Genomic DNA, 17,070 nt, shown 5'->3' on the forward strand with positions numbered 1-17,070 from the left:
AAAAAAAAAAAAAAAAAAAATATTGACAGCAGTTCATGAGCCACTAGACTTCTGCATTTTGGGAAAGGTGTATTAATGATTTTCCTGAGAAATGCTTGGCATCCAGGGTGCTTCTGAAATTAAGAGCCTCAAGATGAAATATTTTATTTCTGCGTCTATGCTGTTTCTAAGTATTGCTTAGGGAGAGTAAGGTGGGAGCATCTGTAATGCAGCTGCTGTGCAGACAGATCAGTGCCTCTGCCGTAGACAAAACAGCTGGCACAATTGCTTTAACTTTCTTGTTTATGAAATACGAGGGCTTTATGTTCTGTTTGAAGTGGGAAGATTTTCTTCATTTTTCCTGAGATTTTCAGAAAAATGTTTTCCCAGAGGGCATTTCATAAACTAGGCTGGACAACTCGCTGGCAACCTTTTTATTTCTATGACAGGAAGGAGGTGCTTCTCTTTCTATGCAGCAAGTCTTATTTAGGGATGGCTGGGTTTGTTATGAAAGCATTTTCTATGAATAGTTTTCACAAAGATGTCCTAATATTCTTTGCCAGAGCTTCAAGAATTTGTGAGTAAGTGTGGAGAGAGCAAARTAGTTGCTTTTTAGACGATTTCAAGTTTTATTTTCTTAATTTTTACTAGTTACTAGTTTGAATACTTTTTTCAGCTATTAGATGAGGAGTCAAAGATATATCTGCTCCTAAATCAAGAAAAAAAGTTTTCTAATGAGCTTAATTTAGAATTTATGTTTCCTTGGTCTGCCTTTCTTTGAGGGTTTTTTAAGGCTGTGAAAAGTAAGCACTAAGAAAACAGCCATTTCCTTTTTTTTCTTTTAAATATCAGTTCTGAGCTCTGAAAGGCTTTTTTTAAAAGGCCTTTTTTCTTTTTTTTAAAGCCTTTCAGAGCTCAGAACTAATATTTTTAACTATTGGTATTTACTCGCCCATATCGCTGCCTTAGCTATTTGTTATTTAAACRAAGGCTGACAGCAAAGCTCGGTCTCTAATATGTAAATCCTTGTGGAGAAATAGTGCCAAAAAACTGTGAAAAAATGGGTCCAGGCAGCTGCGTCACAAGGTTTGACCACTTCGGGCTGGGGTGCCAGGAGATTTGAGACAGATGTTTTCAGACATGCCGCATGCCTAAAACATTTCCAGGGGTCGAGCTACAAATAGTGACTTAATAAGTGCAGAAACAGGAAAAGTATGCAGGAGGACACAAGAGTTTATTCACCCCTAGGTGCACAGCCAGCCTCTTTACATTACATCTGCCTGTCAGGGTTGGCTATTTAAGCTGTCATGCCCTTGGTATTGCGCTTTGTCTGACTGTGAATAAAGTGCAGCATTGTGATTACTAATCCCACTCCAGTGACTTGACTTTAAATGTGGTTTTGGAGCGTATCCCGGAGTTCTGTTTGCTAAGCTTCCTACTCCTGTTTCAGAGACACCACTGGAGATCTATGAGAGAGAGCACTGCAGCCTGCCCTCCTCCTGTAGACCTGTCGCCTTTTTCTGCACCCCCCCCTTCTTCTTTAAAAAAAGAAAAGGAGAAGAAAAAAATAAAAAAAAGGAAACAGCAACTTTTTAGAAGGAAATCAATGGATACCAAGGTGATCTGTTTGTTTTTCTTTTTTTCCTTGCCCCCGCTGACAGTGGGAAATCACACGGGCCGCATCAAGGTGGTCTTCACGCCCAGCATCTGCAAAGTGACTTGTACCAAGGGCAACTGTCAGAACAACTGTGAGAAGGGAAATACCACCACCCTCATCAGCGAGAACGGCCACGCTGCCGACACGCTGACAGCCACCAACTTCCGAGTAGGTGAGTACCCTCCAACGGCGTTTGTCCTTAGCTGTCCTCTCCCGACTAACGGAGGGAGGAGATGGTTAGTTATTAATACCAGTTGTGCATCTGTTCCTCTTTGTTTGGAGGGCTGTGCTGAGGAGGGAGCATTGTATGCGGGACGAGCTTGCTGGGATCCTTCTGAAATATTCCCAAAAGTTCCTTTTGTGCCGTAGTGGGGAAAGAATAAACATGTATTTTTCATCTGAGCTTTCAGCTGCAGGGCTGCAGTGTGCTAAGTTGAAGCTTTTGGTAAAATTTGCCCCGTGGAGTTTGTGCTGATAAAYGGGGAAAATGCCAGAATCAGTGTTTTCCCTTTTTATTTCCTGAATCGGTATGAAATGCAGACAAAATCCAGTTAATGGAGTGAAACTGTCTACTGAAATTTGATGCTTAAGATTACAGTCCTATTTAAAAAAACTATTGTGAGTTTACAACTTCGGCGTATTTACTGCTGTGAAGAAATCAGATTTCATATTTGTCATTTTTTGGAACTGAAATAATGTGAAGTCTAACCAAAAGTCTCGAAGCTTGTCATTTCACTGCTAAGGCTTTGCTCAGGAAGAGCACTAACAATCTGCCAGGCTCAACCCTATAACTGGTTGATCARGTTGAAACAAGTCCCGTAGGTTGCCTGGATAACGGATTGGTGTGTTTTAACTGTACCATATATGATGGTGATAGGAACTCGTGTGCAAATACTAGTCCTGTAAGCTAGGAGAGATGCAGCTGTGTGGAGGCAGATGTGCAAACACTTCAATTTTGTTGCTTCACAATATCATGCTGTTAACTGCTCACAGAAAGTATTTGTGCAGTGATTATGAAAATATCCCACTATCTTTTTCTACTAAAAATATTCAAAATTAATTATTTTACTGATGTGCACTTAAAGAATGCCAAATATGAACACTATAATTTTAGTCTTCTCCTAATATAAACACAATGTCAGGCAATGCTGATGCTGGCCAATACTGCCGTTTTCAAAGTGCACTATTTCAGGCTCTGAAGGAGAAAAAAAGCTTCTCTAAATTATTCTTCTCATCCAGACAGACGATACAAAGAGCAGTCCCTTTCTTAGGGCTCCTCCTAACCTGTCAGGCTAGAGATGAAAGCTCCTGAAACGTAAAAGCACCTTAATATTTGTATAATATATGTATAATATATGTGTTTTGGAGTAATAATTATAAAAACAGTGTTTTAAGAGGGCAATATAGCACATATTTTGGTTTTGTCTCTTTTTTTCAGGCATTTTAAAAAAATGATTTTATAAATGTACTTAGCTGTGGTTTTCCATATAAAGAGTAAACAGAAGTATAAAGTGTTAGTTACTATCCAAGTACATTTTACAAAATGTTTTCTGACTGCTGTAAAATGATAGGGTTTTTTTTTCGTCTCTTGACTTTTTTAAATTATGAAATGTTGAGAATGGGCACTCATGTAGTTTGTCTGCTTTGTAGATCTGTGCCGTAACCTGATCTCCTCTCAAATACTTAAACTTAGAGGCTGGTGATTGACCTGTTAAGACCTGTTATGCACCTTCCTTCCTGGCCTCGGGCCATGCCCTTTGTGATTCACCCTGTGCTCTGCTAGAAATACTCRACACGAGCGGTTGATAATTATGTTTGATAAAAAACAGGGGAGCTTTGGCTCCCAAAATGTGGAATAGCAAGTCACTTTGCAAATATAGACATTTTTAGCCTGCTTGTGGCCATCATCTCCACTGTCTTCAGCAGCATTCCCAGCGGCTCGGTGTAGGATCATTTTCACAGAAGAGGAATAGGAAACAAATCTGAACTGTGACTTCCAGGTTCTCCAGTTGCAAATAGAAATACTTGGTGAGCTTTATTTCTTTTTATTCGGAGAGGAGAGACCCCCACTGCCCAGCTAGACACCAGATTCTTTCATTGCCCGCTGTTTTCTGGGAGCTCTTGATTCAGGATTTAAAACATTCCCTGTTTTAACGATTTTTATTTCTCTTCTCCAGATAATGTGTCTCATTAGCTGAGGCTTTCCTGATGAGGATACCTCCTTAAAGCAGACTCATAAAGCAGAAATAGTTCAGATCTTCTAAGATCATTTGTTTTTCTTTTCTTTTTAACATCTGTGTGATATTTTGTTTGCCTCTTTTGCTCTTAAGACCTTATTCTAAACTTGTTTTTTTACTGTTTTTCCAAAATACATCAATTTTTTTCTAATGACCATTTGACATTAAAAAGTGCCACCATAAAACAATGTCGTGTCAGAAACTATATATTTAAAACAGTAGTGAACAGAACTTCTTTGGTATGCTTTTAAAAGTACTTGTTCTTCCTAAAAGCATAAGGGATAAATTCACATGCCCTCTTCGGAAGACTAACTCCTGTTACTAATAATATGCAGCTACTGTGAGTGGGAAATTAGGAAGCTGCTTTAGATAGTTACTGGGTCTAAATGCATTTCTTCAGCACAAGCAGCAGCAATTAAATAAGTTATTTAATTCAGGTTTTTTGACAGCACATTGCAGTTAGCCATCCCTCTGATGTGTTTAGTCCCTGTTTCTAATAATGAATGAAATAAAAAATTATGTTGATCTTTAAAACGCTTTGCTGAGCTTTGTAAACACTTTTTTTCAGAGCGCCTTTGCTGTGATGCCCGTACTAAAGCTGCTAGAGTTTTTCCATGCGTTACTTCAGATTTTTAAATTTGCTCCGCTGGTCATTTCAGCTGAAACTTGGTAGCGGTGAATTCAGACGAGGAGCAATTCTTGGTTTCYTGAAGGTTTTATTAGATATGGATAAGCCATTAAAAACGAAAAACAGCAACCCGAAACAGATTGGGGAGAGCGTTGCTTTTCAGGTAGCTCGGATTTTGCCAGATCTCATAAAGAGCTCCAGCACTTCGACCACAAGTGATGAAAACTTGGTATTTAGAAGGGAAGGATCCCCTTGATGGCCAGTGGGCTCCAGTGAAACTCGGTATTTCACGGTTTCGTTTTGTGAATGAGGTTTGTTGCACAGCTAAGCTAACTGACATCCAGTATTTCCCTGGCTTGGAATGAAAGCATTTAATCTGAGTGGAAACTTCTGCTGAATCGATGATTCTCATTATTCTCTTGGATGGGTGCGTGTGCAGGTTGCGAGGGACTGCAGCTCCGAGAGGCTTGGGTAGCAACGCCTGTGTATGTGCATAGGAAGGGGAGCATATAGAATAACGTTTGAGGGTCCCAGGTCATTCACTGTGGAAGTTACATGCCCAGATTAATTAGTATTTTCCATAGTCTTTAACTTTTCTCCTATTAACATATGCTTTTAATTACAGATTTGCTTTTTTTTCTACAGGATTCCTGTCTCATTCATTGCACAGGAATAACAGAACGTAGTAAGGGAGGCAGTCATTGAATACCGAGGTTTATATCCACTGTTAATTTGCAGCCCAGTGTCTCATTTTAAAGCAGTCCATTCAAAACGTCGTGAATGAGGAGTTAAGAAGAATTACACCCTTTTGAATGGAAATGCAAATATTTCCAGCTAAGTTTTGTGCCTGGTCATTTGGCCGTATCCCTGTCGAACAGCAAATTGCAGCCCTCGGCAGCTGGAGAAGCAGCAGAGTTTAAGGATTAATTTTTTCCCCCAAGATCATAGATGATCGTGGCAGAGGTGGCAATAGAATTATTGCTCTCCTAATCCATTTTATATTACTCTGAAACACTTCTCAATATCTCTCCCTCCTTTTAACATTCCCTTCCCCTTCTTTCTTGGAATCTTCATGATTTTTCTTCCTCCTGCCTTCCCTGCACAGCCACAGTTAGTGATGAGAGATTTTGTGTGTGGGTGTTTCTCTCCTGGGAAGGAGATGGAGATATTTAGGTGTCTTTTATTTTTCCTTTTTTCATTAAATTTAAAGGAAGATCAAAAAGCATTTTTCCCTACAGCTTTACTGATCCCAGTAAAGAATGCGATTTAGTTGTGGAATTGGGAATGATACCAGATTTCTGTGTTGGGGCTTGCAATCCATATGAGTCCTTCTTTCTTGTGATGTTAAAGGAGAATGAGAAGATCAGCTGGTGCTGTGGTGTGGCAGGTGAAAGGCATTTTCATGACAGCTTTGTTCTTTAATAGAATGCCCTATCTAGGAACCAGTCTAGGGAAAGTAGTTTCTCTTAAGGCAGCTATTTTATCAAAAGTTGATTGAATTTTCTTCAACCTTACACGAGCATGGATTTCTACCACCACTTCAGAAGTTAATGTTTCTTCAAACATTTCTTGTCCTGTCAAATGATTGTGGAAACCTCTTGGTGTTGGTTAAAAAATGGCAATGCCCTGTAAGCAAGCCAGTGCTTTTTCAACTGCAGTCCATGTGTGACTGGAGATCCAAGAGCAATAAATGGCATTTAACTTTTTTTTTAAAGGAATTGCTTTAATGCTTAGTGCTGGCGTAACAAATAAATAAAAAAGGACCACCTAATTTCCTTGCCAAGGAACAGGATGTTAAACCACAGCTTTCTCTTGCTGCCATTTGCTGTGCACTCCAGTTGTTGTTTGCCCTACTGCATGCAGGGGCTACCTTTAGTCTGTGACCTCTCCCATTCTTGTCCATGTTGTTGGGTTGATGCTGGGGCATAAGCAGTGCAAAGAGATAATTATTTTAACTAWTAGCAGAGCGAAATAGTGGTGACCTAAAAGCTTGTGTGGTAGGGAAGGCAGATTGAAAGGCCAATGACTTGTAGATGCATTTGTGTAGAGTTGAGAGAATTTTAAAACTTTGCTAGCAGCTTGTGGGAGACGTCAAATGCTTGTGTTTCTCCCTGTTATAATTGCTGCTGTGTTTGCAGAGGTTCAGTAAAGGCAACATTTTGTGTATTTACTGTATTTACAGCAAGTGCTTTGATTGCCTGGTGAATGGTGTCACCCCTGAGGAGATGACCCGTGTCTCATCTATATAAAATGCTATTCCTGTGCCTTCGACTCTGACTTAGGGGGCATAGATGCAGCTTCTCAAACTGAAGCTTTAACATAATTGTTAACAAATGTCATGCACAGATTTTTAGGACCCTTCTAGTAACATAACTAAGCTGAACTGATTTTTAAAATGCTTTGATACTTGGTAATGCTCCGCTGGATATCCTGGTTGATGAGGAGGCCACTTCTGGGCTCACTGCTGAGGTCAAGGGCACTGGATGATTCATGGTTTTGTTTGAGCATCGTCTCCTCTGCGATACGAGTAAAATGTTGCTTTGAAATATTCTGGTTTTCTGCAATTGAACTTGTCATAGGATTATCCTTTTCTCAAGTAATCATGATGCAAGGGACTTGCTATTCATGCTGTAGTATCGGTTTAGCCTTTTTACTCTATGCATAGTGGCTACTTGTAGCCTTATTTGGTAAAAGATTCATCMCTGCTGTTCCTGCAGTAATTATCAGTGCCATCCTGTCAGGTTTTATTGCTTTAATGCTCTTTCGCATTTCGTTTCCAAATGAAATATTTTTTTTTTTTTACCTGGCAGACAATTGAAAACTCAGTCTTCTCACTGACTTGTCTGAGAATTCTAGCTTTTAAGTATGCCACAGTCGTAATGGAGCAGGTTGGTTAGATTGTGTCTCTCCCACAATGATTAAATAAATAAAATAAAAAGTAGGGAATTGGAGTCTATTCACTCTTTCAGCTAGTAATTTGAAATTTAATCTGCGTAAATGACTGCCATGCATTAAATATTCATGCAACAGCACTGTAACAGCTGTAACAGAGAAGAGGGCAAGCTTTTCTGCTCAGGCACTCAACTTACTGAGTAGAATAGAAAGGAAGACAAATAATGATAGAACGACTTGGAGTTGTTTGTAGCTTCTGCCTTATGGAAGATGCTGAGAAAATATGTTCCCCAGTCTGAAGACCCAGTGCAAAAAAACAGCAGGTTGATTCTGGGAGGAAAAGTTTGCATCAAGCACCAGCTTCATAGGGACTCATTTTTTGAACCTGCCTTTTTTCTATAAAATGAATTTGAGAAGACTGGAGAATGAAAGTTTTCTTTCAAGTTCAAGTAGTGTAATTTAGGCTTTCCTAAACTGAATCACTAGTGGACCTATATTTTTGCCTCTATGGTAAATATACTATTCTGATTTTTTAGACATTACRAGATTTTGGCCATCTATACTCAGATTACGAAGAGGAAACATATCTTGAGGGTGGTTGTTGCTGATATCCATATCTGCCCAGGCTGAAGCCTTTTTTTCTCCCCTCTGTATTTATCAGCACTTGTTATCAACAAATAGTTCTTGTCTGTACCATACTGCGTACAGCCACTATGAGGGCTTGTTTTGTTTTTTAATCTTAAACTAATTGTTCACATTTGATATCTTCCCCTCTGATTCCAGCAGAGGCCAGATGTTAATTTAAAGCAAATAYATTATGCAGACAGATGATTTTAATGAGGCTGAACTTAGACAGGCCTCTTAGCAACTCATTTCCACTCCCTTGTTCACCTTAGACTCCAGACTATCACTGAACAAGTCCATCTGCTCTTAAAGCACTCACTGAAGTGTACATTACAGAGAAGACAGTTTCTGGATGTGCAGTCACAGGAAAAACCACAAGTGGAAAGGGTACAAAATCCACACCTGCAGCCAGTCAAAAACACATGGACTATGTGTATCTCGAAGCTGAAGCAAAACAGCGCTCAAAGTTAAAATGCATAATGCTTTATTTTATTGTACATGGCTTCAACTTAYAGGGATTAGCTGACTTGTAAGTACTGTAAAGAGAGAAGTAGAGTTYATTTGAATGCTTGCATTGTTGCTTATTCAAATAAACACACTACCTTGTACAGCTATAATCATGTTATTGCTAAACCAAATGTCTTTGCACATACCTCAGCGAAGAGCAAGGATATGCCAACTTTGGCTTAAAAAAAAGAAAACAGTTGCCTTTGAATTATGCAAGCACAAAAGAGACTGCTGGATTTCTTGACTGGGTAAAATGTGGTGTTTACCATGGCTGGRTTTCTTAGACAGCAAATGGGTTTGTATTAAAGGCGGCCGTTTGGATACAGCACAATGGGAAGGAAATGAGCAGCTCCTATGGCTCTGCTCATCGCTGGCCTCTCCAGTTCCACCCATCTCCCCATCCTGTTCCCTTTCCTTGCCTCCTTTCCAGACAGTTCCCCTGTCCCTGYAGCCTGGTCAGCTTCCTGCTGTGCCCGTTCTTTCCCATAATTTGAGTGTCTCTCATCACAGGGACTGTTCTGTACCATAAACACTTGGGGATTTCAGGGTCTGTCTTTTGGAACATGAACTACATTCAGTAAACACACATTTAAATTCTTTAAAATTTGTATCAATCCATAAAAAAAATCTGAACTTTGAAATGAGTTTCAGCCAGGGATTCAGAAATGTGAAACAAGTTTAAGTCCATGGGAGTCTTTAATTTTTTTTTAAATAAACCTTTTATCAAATCTTGTGGGATGCCAGTTAAAGAATAGAAGGAAAATAGGCGCTTGGCTCTCACATAGGAAGGATTTTGAGCTTTACAACACCCAGCCATAGACAGCATTTCTCACCTGTGTTCTATTCAGCCAGTAATGCATACTTGTTGGTAGCGCTTTAGCTTTGCATAAAGATGATGAGGTCAGCTATAAAGTCAATTTTAATGTTTAATACTTTTCAGACACCACAAGTTTAGAGGAACTTGTGTGAGCTTTTCATGCTGTAACTGAGGGAGGCAGATTCCCTGAATTCCTGTGGAGAGGAGCCCATGGGCTGTGGAGGGATCTGCAAGGACCATCCACGTACCGTGAGCACCAGCAGGAGCTGCCTGCAGCTGGCCAGGCTGCTGTATCCAGCACACCCCTTCTATGGATTGTTTCATTATATTAGATTTTTCCCCCAAATAATCTGAAGTTACATAGGGCCAGGAGTGCCTRTGTTGGTAACTGGGGAAAAGAGATCCCCAAAGAGTTGCTCGTGTTTGGCTGGACTCCTGCACTGTGGGGCTGCTTGGGAGCTGGGTGCACTTTTCAGTTCCCTGCCAATGGATGGCCATTGATGGCCAAATCTAGGGCAGGTTTCTGCTTCTTATGCAACAAGCTATGTAACTATTATGTTGTTAACAGAATAATGATAACAAGTATTGCACATGCATGTATTTTTTAGTGGATTTCCAGCAGTAAATTCCCTGCAGAGTGATGTTCAGCCCTCCCACTCATTCGTAATGAAACTTCTCCTTTCTTCCTTTGGAACTCCAGGATTTGAGTCTTTGCTTTTCACTGGTCTCCTATGACCTAATTTATTACTCAAATTCTGGACACTATCGTTCCCAATATTCTCATATTTTGTCAAATCATGAAGGTCAACTCCCTAGAAAAATTTTCAGTTTCTTGTGATGCAGATAGTGCCAGAAAATCTTAGATAGCTTGTGTTTTTCTTTTTCCTTTCTTTTTCTCTTTTCAAACTAGTCCAGAAAAGTCTCAATTTTGAGCTATTGTCTGTATGTAAATGGAGATCCACTTGAAAGAACTTGTTCCTGCTTAATCCTAATTGTATTTTTTCTCATAAAAATGAGCAWTATGATAATACTACTGTAATCAGAGGACAGAGTCCTGTTGTTTACCAAAGCTGGAAATTTTTGCAATGGCCGGAGTTCTTAGGGTGCTGCTTTTTCTCTTTTGAGCCTCTTAGTTTTGCTGTAGGCTCTCAGGGAATACCTGTGCATGGGGAACAGTGTGCGAGTGGTGTGAGGGCTGGGCTCTGTCCCACCACACACAACCTGATGGAGGTGCCCAAGGCAGGAGGCCCAATTCCCTACGCTCCTTTCTGTGACCAGCAGGGAGAGGGACACATCCCTATGGCTGGCTGGCCACGGGCCATCCGAATGCTTTCTGGGCGAGCCCCTTTCCACTGCTGGAGTGGGAAAGGTCAGATAACCCCACCCCTCACTTAGATGGCTCAAGAAGGCACCAAACGTTAAAGGGGATGAATTTCAGTTTCCGTATCTGTGGGTCGCTTGCCAGAAGCGGTGAGGATGCCGAYATCCCTGGCTCGTGTTAGCGCTGCTACTTCTGTGGTCTGGGGAGCCATTGCATAACACAGGTGTGACCGCATAACTGGGATGTTTCTCAGGACATCTCACCATTCTGCCTTATCTAAGAGCAGCCTTTCTGCCTTACTCCAATGAATGTTACTACTTTTTTACTCCATGAAAGAATTCAGTATGTCTTTTTGAGACAGCCAAATAAGAGAACGATGTCAGAGCACGGGGGAGCTCAGTGACTTCTTCAGTGAGATAGATAGTAACTCAGCCCGAGCAGTTCAGTGGCGTTATGGTCAAGTTCTTTCTTAAGTCTACGGTCATCAAAAGTGGGTCGTGTTGCTCACCTGACACCAGAAGGCAGGACAGCCTGCAGTGAACCAGTAGCACTAAAGACGCTTACTCTTAATTATGTGGATTCTCTGGAATTCTTGTTCTGTGCATTAAAAMCACATACATCACAATGTTAACTAATACATATTGGAAATTAGGTGTAGATTTAGCAGCATGACTATAAGCAGCAYCTGTGTTCAGCAGCCAGAGTAATTATGGTATTTCAGAGGCCTCATGGGAGTATTGGTTTCATATCAGCATTTTTACAGTGATTGCGTATTTTTTGTTGCTTATTTTCTTCCATATAAACTGAAACACGTTGTAATCCTGGGTATTTTTCTCCAGTTTTTCCCTTGCTATCTGTGATGGATCATCTACCTCTGTGTCTTTTCTTTGACAGGAGTTAACAAGATGCAGGTGACATGTATGAGAATCTGTCAAATCTGCCTGCCTTGGAATCCACACTGCTGTGCTCACACATACTCTCACATACACATGAAACCGTTTTTGGAATCCTGATGAGCACTTTTTTTTACTGATACCTTGCAGTAGTGATTCCCCGAGCTTATAAAATTTCATTGTCCAGAAAAGCATTGTTTTTTTTTATTTTTGACGTTTTTATATTTCCCATCAGCTAAACTCACTGTATGTCCCTTTTCTCTTGCTGTATGTCTGGGTGAATTAAGTATCCAGTCTACTTATATATATATATATATATATTCATAGGATCATTATGTTTGGAAAAGACCTTCAAGATTGAGTCCAGCCATGAGTCCTTCAACACTGTGCCTGTTAAACCATGTCCCTGAGTGCCTCATCTAATTCTTTACAGTAGATATGTCACTCTTAATATTACGTAAAAAGCCCTGATGCCCCTTCTGAGGCCTTGGTCCCTCCTTCCAGCCCTGCAGTGCAATCGATGGTGCCCTCTCCCTGAGTCCCGCTGCCTCTCCAAAGCTCCGGGAAGGTGCCTGTCTGTCCTGCTGTCTCTGCAGGGTCTCCTTGCACGTTTGGAGAACCAGAGCCAGTGTGTTGTATGGAAGCAGCCTCCCTGGAATTAGTGAGGCTGCTAATACGAATAGGCATAAAAACAGTCCCCTCCTAAATCTTTATTTTACCTTGAGGGTAATTTCATAGTTTCCCTTCTCCCAYGAAGGCAGCTTTCCTCTCCCTTTTTTCTTTTAATATCTAGGYAGTTACTCCTTTCTAGCCATGTACCTTATTTGTTTACAGTTAATTGGCACTATCATTAGGAGGTGTTAACCATGGGGCAGCTTTTCAGCAGCTGACCAGAAGCTCAGTTACTCCTGGAGATAACAATTGTCCCAGAAGCTGAGCCTGTAATTCACAGCTAAGTTACAGAACTAATTTTTAAGTGGGAAGATTGCTATTGGGAGATGAAAATTAAACGCCTGAAGATACAGATAATCTAATTTCGTGAAGTTTTCTTCTACTTAACCTCTGTGGGCATTGCCATGTCGTCCTGCTTTAAGTAGCATCACAGACATTCCTCTAACTTGATGTTAATGGTGGTAGATGGAGGAGTTTGAAAAGAATTAATAAAATATAACTTAATTTAAAGAGAAATATCTTCCAAAATAGGCAGAACAGTGAAAACATTAAAGGAGTGGATGAACTGCATTCCTGTGGTAGACTTTGTATGTGTGTGTGTGTGTGTGCGCGTGCGTGCGCGCGCATGTGGTTCTGTTCTCTGTTCATGTTAAATTCACTAATACAAACCTGGCCTCCGGCATCGTGATGGCTGTTGAGCTGCTTTTTGTGCAGGATCTTGAATGTGTGGTGTAGCACTCCGTGAGTTAGAGTGACTGGAGTGACAAAAAAGGGAGGCTGTTTGGAGCTCTTAAAATAATTTCATCTTTTGCAAACAAGAATCCTTGCAGAGCAAGAGCGATRTCGCAGGACTCGTGGCAATGTATTTTAAAATATAAAATCATGACTTTGCAATTGGTTCTGGAGAACAAGTACTTATTCTTCTACTCTGATTTTTCATCCATATTGATGCCTCTTAAGCTATAAGTAATTTGAATTCAACCAACTAATTTACCTTCTTTTTTTTTCTTAAATCTTTTATATGTTTTTTTTTTGGTATTGATTCTTTGGATGGAGAGGGGAAAAAAAAAAAGCTAGGTTGACTAGGAGAAAAATAAAGAAATTTGTGAAACGGGACTAGAATCACTTCTGGAAGGGTTTAGTCATGATTGTTGCAGTGAAGAATCAAAGAATCATGCAGAATAGTTGAGGTTGACAGGTATGTCTGGAGATTGCCAAGTCCAACTCCCCTTCTCAGGCTGGGTCAGATCCTTGAATATCACCAAGGATGGAGACCCCACAGCCTCTCTGGCCAACCTGGTCCAGTGGTCAATCACCCTCACAGTGTGAAACACAGTGAGAAAACACAGAAGTGTGTTCTCAGATTCAGCTGGAATTTCCTATGTTTCAGGTTGTGCCTGTTGCCTCTTGAGGTTCCGTCCTGCCCATTTCCCCAGCCTATAGAGGTGTCTCTGAATGTCACCTGTGCCTGTGAGTTATTGAGGGTGCATTTTGTACCCCCCATCGTGGTCACTAATGAAGGTTAAACAGTGCTGGCCCCAGTATTGATCCCTGCAAGTTGTCAAAATGTCTTTTTAATGCTGAGAAGGCAAGTGGTGCGTGTTTGTGTGTGTGTGAATCCTTTCAAGTGGAGGGCTGAAAAATGTCAGCAGTATAAATGCGATCAATAAGAAGTGATAAGGACAGTGAAAGACTTCAGATATTCTAGGACTGATGTTACRTAAGTCCAGCAGCAGCTTAGGAGATACGTCCTGTGATAGAAATACAATGAAGATTCTATAGAATCTATGAATATAGAAATCCATTTTGAAGCGTAAGCAATATTGCTAGGCAGCCTTTTGGCTCTGTCTTTGAAGCTGGCAAGCAATACTGTTTTATACTATCAGTAAGAGATAGAGGCTAAAACTCTTTCCTCTTTAACTGCTCTGTCTGGATTCTTCGCATTTAAATATGAGAGCTATTAGCCATATATCATCTTGTCTAACTCAGTGTATGATATGTTAGGAGACATATTCCAAGGACAGTTTGTTCTTCCTAAAGCATTCCCTTTCTAAGCTGTTCCATGTTCCCATAATGTTTTAAAGCTTAAGATGCTCTTTGCATTAAAAAAAAAAAAAAAAAAAAAAAAAAAATCATTCAGATACCTGTGTCTCCTTAGCTTCAAGGTAAAGAAATTGCCTTATATATAAGTGAAGTGTATACCTCTGTGTATGGCAGATACATTACACAGATCTGCTTCCTCTGGGTTTTTTAGACACTGCCTATTCTTCTGGTCTCTGTAGGAGAATAGAATGTGGCTGCACCCGGATCGCACAGAATCAAGACAGTTGTCATTGCTCAAGTGTGAGTCAGTATCTTGCTCAAGAATTCCTTGTTAGTTGAGTATATCCTTGGACTCTGCTCTTTGCTTGCTTCTTTTTATGTTAGCAGTCTCGAAACGTCATGTGCACTCAACCACAGACGGATGAAATGACCCTGCTCTTTAGCTCAGCGTTAATATTGTTTTGTGTGGCAGGGAAGCTGTGCAGTAATAACCGATTATGTATTGTTTCAGAGTGATGTCATTACTCTGTATATATCCCTTGGGCTTTTTCTTATTATTATTTTAGTAGCATAAATGTGTGTGTATATATATGTATATATAAAAATATTAAAAAGAAAGAATTATCTCCTGAAAAAACCCTTTATATCCACAGAAGATTGCTTACGTCTTGGCAGTTTTGAACTGTTTCAGCACTGTTCTTTGTGGCTGACTCTCTTAAGAGATTTTCTGTGCTAGTCATTTAAAAAAAAAAAAAAAAAAGGCATGATCCAGACAGGAATAACACCGCAAAGCTTGTTTATTTTGGCAATAATTTGATATCCTTGTCTGGATAAGCTGCCGTACTTTTACAGCCCCATTTGGGAATGGGATCGTAACTTTGTTAAACAGCTCATGCTAATAATCTTTTAAAAATTATCATGATCATCTGATCATCAGAGGCCATAAATAGACGATATTTGACAAAGTCAATGTTGATTTACAATAGTTGAGAACTCAATTTCATAGCTGCATTTTTATGCTTATTATATTCTTGTGTTTGAAGTAAGTGGGCTTTTTGGTTTTATCTTCCCCCATGTTGCAAACTTCAACTTTCTTTCCAGAGGAAACATCTGAAGTTCCTTTAGTATCATGTTCAGCCTCCTAACATTTATATTATTGCATATAYATCTTCAGCGGTTGTTTTTCCTGAACGCTTTTTTTCCACAAAARGTAGGGAGACGGGAGAGTTGATATCTGCAGGAACGTACCCAGTGCAGCTTTCTCGAAACACAGTATGTTGACAGTAATTATAAGTATCTAAGTAGTGAATAAGAATAAAAAGAAATCCTGTGAGCATGTACACTAGAATTTGATTTTCTTCTTACATGAAACCTGGTTAAACAGGCTCTGATATTAAAGAAATGTGGCCCAGCAGGGATATTGCTCAGAATATGTCCCAACTTATTTTCCATTGTTTGTCATGTGTAGTGGGCTTATAATTAAGTAATTTTAAAATTAGGGATGTTTGCATCTAGGCTATTTCATAAGAACATTATGTGTATAAATAATTAAAACCTAATGGAACTAGTAATAAACTAATTGAAATTATTACTATAGGGGTTTCTATGTGAGTGGTATAGCATTTTTTAATTCTTTTATGGTCTTTTCTTTAACTTTGTATCTTCATAATGTACCCAAATCAAAAATGTGCACTGTTTTTCTATCCACATCCTGCACTTATTTTTCAGTAGTGTTTTTTTGTTTCTTTTTAACTTTAAAAGCATGTTTGAAAATATCATTGCATGTGGTTATCTATTTTACACATTATTAATCCACTTCAAATCTAGCCTTATGCTTAGGTCATCATTGACATACAAGGCTGCATCCTACAGAGGAAACCTAAGAGAAGCTCCAAATTTAGGTGTTTTTTTTTTTTTTTCTTCTTGTTGCTGAACTTCAGAGATGGGTCAGAAAGTGCTGTGGCAGGGAGGATTCACCCCCCACAATTTTGCCTTCTCTCTCAACAGGCTAAAACAGCCCATCTTCAGGGATTTTCTCTGCTTATGGATTGTTTGCTTATGTTTCTTTAATATTCATTTAAATTATAAATTATATGCTTACAGTTCTTAGCTTATGTCCCAAGCCCAATCTGATGCTGTCCTCCAAGTTTGCAGCRTTGCTTTTGTGGATAGTTTTCCATTACGTTTGTGGATCTTAACTAGGCTGCATGGGAACAGGCAGGGCACTATTTTTCCTCTTTCAGTAATGAACAGAGCAGAGYGTTTTTCGCCTGCTGGAGCCCTGTTAAGCAGACTACTCTTAGAAATGGTCTGGATGTAGTAGTAATGAAGTTTCTCTGAAAGGCTGGCTAAATGCAAACTTTAGGATACATTTGGGGGTGAATGTAGAAGTGTTGCGGTATTAAATCAAAATCTAAAGCTTCTTTTTGGCTTCCCAAATAATGAGTTAGTCCTATCAAGAATCTCCTAATTACACTTAAATACTTGATTATTATTTGGTGCCTTAGTTGACCTAGCACCTTGGAATTGCCCCAGGAGTCTGAAAATATCTAAGATGATCTAGACCTAGATGATCRTCTAGTTAGAAAATTGAGGGGTGTAAATGAACATATAAAAGAAACAGTAAGTATGATCATAAGGAAGAGTCTAAATTGGAGAATAGCATYATTACTGTAGCTTGCATTCCTGTCCTTTTTGTGTGTTTGTTAGCTTTTCTATAGTGCGAAGATGGGAATTRATTTGGAGTTACTGTTAGTGTGCTGAGCTGTCTATATCACCTCTAGATTTGGACTTGTCTCTA

The 17,070-nt window shown here is 39.6% G+C and overlaps 1 protein-coding gene across 2 annotated transcripts in view; it reads left to right on the forward strand.

Annotated features, from left to right (window-relative positions):
* LTBP1 (latent transforming growth factor beta binding protein 1) overlaps positions 1 to 17,070 on the forward strand; it is a 167,210-nt gene that overhangs the window by 42,138 nt on the left and 108,002 nt on the right. For both annotated transcript variants that reach the window (XM_026051165.1, XM_026051166.1), the window contains exon 3: positions 1,641 to 1,808. In XM_026051165.1, coding sequence (XP_025906950.1) covers positions 1,641 to 1,808 — 168 coding nt within the window. The remainder of the gene's footprint in view (positions 1 to 1,640; positions 1,809 to 17,070) is intronic.

Source organism: Nothoprocta perdicaria, unplaced genomic scaffold (assembly GCF_003342845.1).
Source record: "Nothoprocta perdicaria isolate Ctin4 unplaced genomic scaffold, notPer1 scaffold_73, whole genome shotgun sequence".
In the NCBI taxonomy this organism is placed as follows: domain Eukaryota; kingdom Metazoa; phylum Chordata; class Aves; order Tinamiformes; family Tinamidae; genus Nothoprocta; species Nothoprocta perdicaria.